This window comes from Marmota marmota, unplaced genomic scaffold (genome assembly GCF_001458135.2).
Source record: "Marmota marmota marmota unplaced genomic scaffold, marMar, whole genome shotgun sequence".
Classification (NCBI taxonomy): domain Eukaryota; kingdom Metazoa; phylum Chordata; class Mammalia; order Rodentia; family Sciuridae; genus Marmota; species Marmota marmota.
Window position 1 is genome coordinate 27026246 of NW_025999982.1, and position 9277 is coordinate 27035522.

Below are 9277 nucleotides of genomic sequence, written 5' to 3' on the forward strand. Positions count from 1 at the left end.
AACCAAAAAAAAAAAAAAAAAGAGTTACAGAGAAATTAAGAATTCCTAGACAAACAAAATCCAAGGGAATTTATTTCTACTATATCCACCCTGAGAGAAATGGACAAGAAAATCTTTCAGAATGAAATGAAAGGATACAAATTATTAATTGGAAGCCATATGAAGAAATAAAGTTGTCAATAAGTATAAATACCTAGGAAATGATTAAAACACATACTATTTTAGCATTAATTGGTAAGTTCTTCTATGTGATTTAGGAGAACAGTAAATTAAAAAAATAATTTTGGTTTGTAATTTTGTTTTCTGCATAATTTAAGAGTCTATGCATTTCAAAATTTACTGGTTTATTGCTGGCTTATGTTAGGGCACATATATATATATATATATATATATATATATATGATTTTGCATATATATATATATGATTTTGTCACAATATATGATTTTGTGACATCAAGCAATTGAAAAGTGTGGGGACAGAGTTGGAATAGGAGCAAATTTTTTTTTAATGTAATTGACATTGATGTTAAGATGGCATCATTTCAAATTAGATTATCATAACTTTACATTATTCAATGTAATTCCCATGGGAACTTCAAAGAAAACTGCTAGAGAATATATAAGTAATATATAAGTATGGAAACTGAAAAGGCATTTAAATATATCACTAAGAATCAACTGAACACAGAAGAAGGCAGTAGTGAAAGAAAGCAGGGGTAAAATCCCCATTAGTCATAAAAAGCAGATAGCAAAACAACAAAAGCAAGTTCCTCTTTATCTGTAACTTAAAATTAATGGAACAAACTCTGCAGTCAAAAGTAAGAGATTAGCAAAACGGCTAAAATCACCAGCTCCAAATATATACTCCCTAAAAGATTCTTTTTAGGTCCAAATATACCAATAGTTTGAAAGCAAACAATGGAATATATATATAATATATATAAACAATGGAAGATGTGACTCCATGCAAATAACTGAAAGGAAGCAGGAGTTGCTATTTGAATGTCAAACAAAATATACTTCAAATCAAAAGAAAATAATAAACAAATAACGACATTATATAGTATTAAAAGTTTCAATGTATCAGGAAGACAGAACAGTTACAAACACTTAGATAATGACAGTTCATCAAAGTATATGAAGCAAAAACTGATAGAATTGAAGGGAGATAACAGACAATTCTGCAGTAGTGGTTGGAGACTACAAGATTCCACCCTCAAAAGTGGGTAGAGCAACCAAGAAAGAAAATAGAGTTCTTAACACAATAAAGCAACTAGACTTAACAACCATACAAAAACAGATACAATAGTCTGGCACAGTGACTCAGGCCTATAATCCCAGTGGCTCAGGAGGCTGAGGAAGGAGGATTGCAAATTCAAAGCCAGCCCCAGCAACTTAGTGAATCCTTGTTTCTAAATAAAATTTAAAAGAGCTGGGCATGTGGCTCACATATAACATACTAAAGAAATAAAAAGAATTATTAAGTATACAAAAAATTATTATACCAAAAAATTGGATAACCTAGGAGACATGGACAAAATTGTAGAAACACAAAACCTACCAAGACTAAATCACGAAGAACTAGAAACTCTAAATAGAACTACATATAACTAGTAAGGTAATTGTATCAGTAGAAAAATATCTCCCCAAAACATCAAGAAAAAGAAACTTTGGACTTGATGGCTTCATTAGTGATTTTTAACAAAATTAAAAAATAATTCCAATCATTCTGACAGTTTTCCAAAATATTGAACCAAAGTAAACATTTCTGAACTCATTCCATGAGGCTATAATTATCTCGATTACCAAAACTGAGCAAAGATACTGTAAGAAAACTATAACCCAAAATCTCTTATGAACACTCATGTAAATATTCTCAACAAAATATTAGCTAACTAAATTCAGGATCAAATTGAAAGATTATACAGGGTGATCAAATACAGTTCATTCTTTATATGAGAGGATGTTTCAACATATAAAAGTTGATCAGTGTAATCCACCACATTGATGAAATGAAGAAAAACCCACATGATCCATCATTTGATAAAATTCATCATTTTTTCATGATGAGAACACTCAACAAACTAGGAAGGAAGGAAACTGCCACAACATGATATAATGTGCGTAACCATATACTCAATGGTGGAAGTTTGAAAGCTTTTCTGTTAAGATCAGGAACAAGGCAAAATACTTGCTTTCACCACTTTTCTTCAACACAGTACTGGAAGTTCTAGCCAAAATAACTAGTCAAGAAAAAGAAATAAAGGGCATACAGATCAAAAAAGGAAGAAGTGAAATAATTTCTTTCATAGGTAATATAATTTTATGTATAGGAAATATCAAGGATCTATCACACACATACTCACAAACACAGAGACTAGAAATATTAGCCAAATAGCAGAATACAAAATACACAGTTGCATTTCTGTATACTAGAAATAAACAACATGTAAAGGCAATGATAAAAATATTCTATGTATAATAGCACCAAAACAAATAAATTGCTGAAAAAATTAACCAAGGAAGTGACAGTTTTATACAATAAAATTACAGAATATTGATGAGAAATTGAAAATAATATAAGTGAAACCACATCTCACATTCATTAATTGGAAGACCTAATATTATAAAGCTATTAATCCTATTAAAAGTGACCCACAGATTCAATGCAATTAGCAAAAGCACAATGATCTTTCTTCAGAAATAGAAAACAACTCCTCAAATTCACATGGAATCACTAGAGATTGAACAACCAAGACAGTCTTGAAAAATAAAGATGCATGTCTCATACTTTCTGATTTCAAACCATACTACAGTGCTTTAATAATTAAACTATTTTGTAATGGAATAAAGGCCAAGGTAGTTCAGTACAGGATAATAGAGAGCTGAGAAATAAACTTTTGCATGTATGTTTTTGACAAGACTGCCGAGATCATTAAATGGGGGAAAATAGCAGTTTTTTAAACAAAGAGTGCTGGAAAAACTACGAAAGAATGAAGTGGGTCTCTTAATTCAATATAGATGAAAGACCTAAGTGTAAGCCTTAAAACTTTAAAGCTCTTAGATGTAAACATGGAGCAAAAACTTCACAACATTGAACTTGACAGTGCTTTCTTGGATATGACACCAATCATTAGAGGTAACAATGACAGGAATGAAAATTCCTGGACTTTGTGAAAATTTTAAAAAATGTACAGCAAAATTTATTATCAATAGAGTAAAAATACACCATATGAAATGAAAGAAAATAATCATATATCTGATATGGTATTACTAACCAGAATATACAGTGAACTCTTAAAAGTTGACAAAATACAAACAGCCTAATTGGAAAAATAAACTAAAGGCTTGACTAAACCTTTCTCAAAAGAAGATTTATGGGCAGCCAATATATATGTGAAAAGATGATTAATATTACAAATCATTAGGGAAATTCCAACTAAGATTTTCTACTTCATCACCATTAAAATAGTTACTATAAAAAGAGTTGATAAGGATGAGAGGCTGGAACACTTGTGCATTATTGGTGGGATTATAAAATGGTAAAGCTACTGTGGAAAGCGGTATGGCTATTGTTTAAATAACTAAACACAGAATTATTATATGATAGAGCAATTCCACCCCAGTCTACCCCAAACCATAAAGTAAAATCATGAAGAGATATTTGAACATCTATGTTCAAAAACAATGTCATTCACAATAGTTAAAATGTGAAAACAACCCAAGTGTACACTGAAAAATGGATGAGGACAATGTGGTTTATGCACACAGTAGAATACTATAGACCTTTAAAGGAAGGGAATTCTGACATATGCTAAAACATGGATGAATCTGGATGACACTGTGCCAAGTGAGGTGAGCTGGAAACAGGAAAACAAATGCTGCATTAACCCCACTTATATGAGGAATGTAAAAATAGCCATGCTCATAGAAACAGAGTAGGGGGGTGGTTTCCAGAGCCAGAGGGAAGGAAAAGTGGGGTGCTGCTGTTCAATAGGTGCAAAATTCCAGTTATGCAAGATGAATATATATAATAGCATTTGACAGAGAAGGCAGGGAACATAGAAGCTGAGAGTTTAGTCAATGTTAGGGAATGCTAATAAAATATCAAAGAACATGTTTTCCATAGAAAATCGGAAACAAAATGGTAAAATATAAGAATTTACAAGTATCTGATTATATTAAAATTGCCAGGATCATCCCGTTTATAGTATAAACTATTATGTTTCTTTTTTTTAGTTATAGATGGACACAAATCTTAATTTTGTTTGTTTATTTCTATGTGGTGCTGAGGATAGAACCCAATGCCTCACATATGTGAGGCAAGTGCTCTGCCCACTGAAGCACAACCCCAGCCCAACTATTATGTTTCATTTGATTAAAAACAAATAAAAACAAAATAGTCAAAAGGCACCCAGTATCCCATTATATCATTTTAATATACTCATGTATGCAAATTTCTCACGGCCTGATAATTACCTACTCTATGTAGTCAGATAATTTCCATTGGAAATGGTACCTTTTCCAATAAACACAAAACTACAGAAATGACCTTTTGCTCTTAACTATCAGGGAAAAGTAATATTCTGTCTACTTCATTAATGCATTAATGCCTGATTCGTTCTCAAATGTGCTCTTTAGTTCACTCCAGCTTCCAACTGTTTGTAAGGAATATGATACTAGTAATGAAAATTGAAGCACAAAGGCAACTTTTGAGATATATATTTTGGAGAAAAGTATCATTTTATCATTCTAAAAAATATTCTGCATGTTTGACTGTTCATTCTTAAAAGTAGCTCTAATAGATGTTTTCTAACCACAACACACTGATCATTTGTTTGTCAATATGAAGCATCTTATTCAGTACAAAGTGGACACCTATCATGAACAAGTGCTCCATCTTCACTGGGAATTATTTTAAAAATTCTACAGTCTGTAAGATACTGGATAAAGGAAAACAAAAGAAAGGAAATATATTCCAGTTCTGATCAGATAATGTCAATTAGAAATGGTACCTTTTAGTGGGATCACTCTAAAATAAATCATTTGAAAATCACTAGTGAGGTTTTACCTGCAGTTCTCAACGTGATTTTTTTTCACTGCCTTGGATGGAATGAAAGTTCCCTGGTTATTGATTTCCACAACTTGTATGCAGCCAATAAAATTTTCAACTGGTCCAAAAATCTGAGAGAGACAGAAAGAGCAAGAGAAAGAATTAAAATAATAATCTTTAATGTATTGTTTTTACTGCAAACTGGTCAGAATGTGAAATTGGATCTCAGGGCTGAAATGATCTATTCAACATATTGGTAGTACCGTAATTCAAATCTATAAATATTAACCCAAACTGGGCACGGTGTGCCTATAAGCCCAGCAATCAGAAGGCTGAGATAGGATTTGAGACCAGTCTCAACAATTTAGCAAGACCTTATCTCAAAATAATAAATAAATATACATAAATAAAGGGCTTGGGATGTAGCTCAATGGGAGAGTTACCCTGAGTTCAACTCCCAGGAGGGCAAAAAAGAAAGTAAAAAAGTCAACCAAAATATTAGTAGAAGATTTTCCATATCTTGGTTATTGTGAATAATGTTTCAGTGAACATGGGAGAATGAATAATCAATCATACACACACACACACACACACTCACATGCACACAATTAGGATATTGTTGAGCCTTAAAAAGATGAAGTTTCTAACTTTTGCTACAACATGAATAAACTTGTGGGATAATATACAAAGTGAAATAAGCCATACACAAAAAGAAAAATTTTACATGATTTCACATGTGGATTCTTTTTTTTTTTTTAATGTCAAATTCAGAGAATATATCTTTGGTTACAAGAGGAATGGCTGAGCGGGGAAAGGAAAAAAAGGGGTTGATGTAGGAAAAAGGACATAAGAGTAGCAGAATAGAGTCTAGAGATCTAATGAACAGGAGGACTATGGTTAATAATATCATATTGTATTCAGGACTTTTGCTAAAGGAACAGATTTTAGCTGCACTTACACACAAAAAGAGGGTAACTGCGTGTGATGATTGATGTTCAGTTAACATTTACATCCACTATGCATCATAACATCATGTAGACCTCAAATATTCAAAATAAAGTATGCTTCAAAATTACTATGGAATAATACCACATTGTTAGCCAGTATTTACTAGGAGCTTATACATTTTAGAACTGTATGACAGCACAAAGTCACTAATATTAGGATAAAGAAAAAGTCTCATATATACAGTGAATTATCAATGAAAAATAGAGAAGAAAAGCTGATACACTCATTTTTCTTATCAAGGTATGACATGACAAGTCTCCCATAATTTTCACTCTGTTCCTTGTCCTTTATTCTTTCAGAAACCAGTGATTTTTTTTCCTATTTCCAGCCATCAAAACATCATGAATTACTCTTACAGGAGCCAATGGAAGCACAAAGAAAGACACAAAATATTTGTGATTCCTGTTTCCTTGTATGAACTTTATTCTTTAGGAATAATTGGGGCAAAAAATAATATTAGAGGATTCTGGAAGGCCAAGAGCACAAAGAAAATAAGGACACTGGAAAGCATTCATTTTGGTTGATGAAAATAACCTTGTAAAGATGAATAGACATGGTTTTCCATTGTATTCATTGTGAACATAAACACTATACAAGTAATTACAAGTCAATGCATATTTATGTGAAAAAGACAAATTAAAAGAGGCATGACTCAGAATAAAGTTAAAATGAGTATTTATTTTAGTTTCTGATGTGTTCTGTATATTATTAAAAATTTCAAGTTAAGAGGTACCAAATTATGACAAGGGCAAACACTAAACTAATATGTTTAAAAACAAAGTGTTTAACTTGATTTTTGAATTAAATCTATATGCTTTGTGCATTATTAGGACTTCATTTCTCATCAAGTATAATATTATAAATATATAAATAATAGAATGAAGGCTTTGTCTTGTTTAGAAAATTTGGGATGAATATATTTTATTTATTTACTTAATATTCTCAATTTTATAAGTCCGATTTTTTTGTTCTTCCAGATATAGGCTCAAATGTCTGCAAACCCTCTAAACTAGAAATGCTCTGTCAAATGTCAAAATGACTAAACTAGGAAAAAAACACAAAATTTCATGTAGTAAGTTGTTTACAGAAATCAAGTTGATAACAAGCAACACAGAAACATTTGGTTCTTAAAATTTGCAATTGTTGGCTAAAAGTTTTTTGTGGGGTTGAGTAATAATTTTTTATTTTAAAGTTTAATTTTTCCTTTTAACCATAAAGATTATGAATAAATCTACTTTTTAAAATGAAGTTTGTGTTTTCCTCTCCTAAAACATCACAAACGTAAATTATTACAGTTTACTAATAAAAAAAAAACATTTAGTTTAATGGTCACAAAATGCTTTTAATGATAGTATGATTATGAATGTTTGAATTTTATTTTAACATAGATCAGCAATAGCCTAAAATATGTGCATATTTAAGTAGATAATTTTCACTATTCATTAAAATCCTTGTTATTTATGAGCATCAGGCAAAGGAGAAAGTTTCAGCTTTTTAAATAAATATAAAACTATCAGAGAGATATAAAAATGTGCCCTAAAATGTAAATGAATCCATGATTACTCTATTGAAATACTTAGAATTCTGTTATTCAATTTCATTTACATATGATTAAAAATAAATATTAATTTATTCACCTTGACTTTTGAAAAGTGGCAAAAAATTTTTTCCATAGCCATTAGCCTTTAAATTTGAGGGAATTCAAAATTCTTACATTTATCAAGTTTTAATAGCCTAAAAATTCTCCAGTTCTCTCACATATTAACTTCTGGCAGTCTTGTTCAGGATGTATTATTTGGCCTCCAAAGAAATTCCCATGTTGTCTTTTTCACTTGAAATATTGAAATTTAGTTTTGTAAAAAGTGAGTGAAACTCAAACCCAGAAACACTGAGCCTGAATACTAAACTTGAAACACTTGAAGCATGTGCTTCTTAGGTAATTTTTAGTGTATGAAAACATTTCCTTGAATTTAGTTAATTTATAGTAATCTGGTCAGTGAAGGCTTCCAGGACCATATTCTTAAAAGTGAAAGAATAGAGGCAAAACATACATAATCGATATGATAAGTTATAATGTATTGATTTTTATGCACAAGAAACAATGGAAAATCACCTCCACTGGATCATAGAAATGGCATCACTGCATGTTATTGTCAATTCAATGGGAAAAATAAATTGTACTCACATGACCTTCTATGGTTACTCAAGTAAAGTCCTTTTAAAATCCAACACAAATAATAAAATAATGACTCAGTTATTTCTCAACAACATAAAATGACAAGTGTAATGAATTATATCACAGCAACAAAAAAACAATAATTCAGGGTATTGAGCAGTATTAACAACAGAATTTTTGTTATTTTCATTTTCAACTTGTAATATCTCAAATTTCTAAATACATGTTGAGTATGTTTGCTGAGAGCCACGGTGGCGGAGTCTGTATGGCCCCTGGCATTTTGCCAACAGTATTGATTGACAGGCGAGGCATTACTATCCGCCTCTGCGCAACTTTTGGAGTTCTCCGGGGATTCCCCGAGAGTTCCCATTGGTTGGGGAAGTGCAGGAGGAGGGATTTCCGGGAGAGATATTTCCGGCTGGGGAGTTCGGGAGGATTCCCCGGGAGCTGTGTGAAGTGTTTTCCTGCAGTTTAAAAATAAAGTTTGTTCCTGTTTCAGTGGCTCCTGATTTGTGCCCAGCCAGACTGCGGCATATGTTCCCATTTTTTTCTTACTTCTCTATTAATAAAAGAATATTTAACTCTATCTCTGGCCTTTGATAGCTTTTGCTTTCACTCCTTTACAGAAATTCAATGTCAGGAGATAATCCATACTGTAGTAACAAGGCTCCATATTAACATTCCATTGCAGTTGCACAGAATTTAGACAGAAGGACTTCCTGGTTATAGGTTAGATTGTGTATATATTTAAAACATTTCAATTTTAGAATTAAATACTAATGGGCAATTTTTATTGTAATAATTAGCACATACTGATTGTATAGGGTAAGAGTATTCTTTTTGACATTTTCACACATGCACGTAACACATGTGAGATCTTTTTTGAATAAAGGTGCTATTCTCAAACATTTACTTGAATCATGGATTAACCTAAACCCTGAAGACCTGCAAATATGAAGGAATGTGTACAGCAATCTCTGGTATACACATATCCTCTTAAAAGAGTCCAGTTATTTACTGCTTCAGTCTCCCCGCCCCCC

The 9277-nt window shown here is 31.6% G+C and overlaps 1 protein-coding gene across 1 annotated transcript in view; it reads right to left on the minus strand.

The window, feature by feature from the left end:
• Positions 1-9277, minus strand: part of Eys (eyes shut homolog) — a 1560564-nt gene that overhangs the window by 525292 nt on the left and 1025995 nt on the right. The window contains 1 exon segment of the mRNA XM_015487393.2: positions 5072-5184. Within this exon segment, the coding sequence (XP_015342879.1) occupies positions 5072-5184 (113 nt within the window).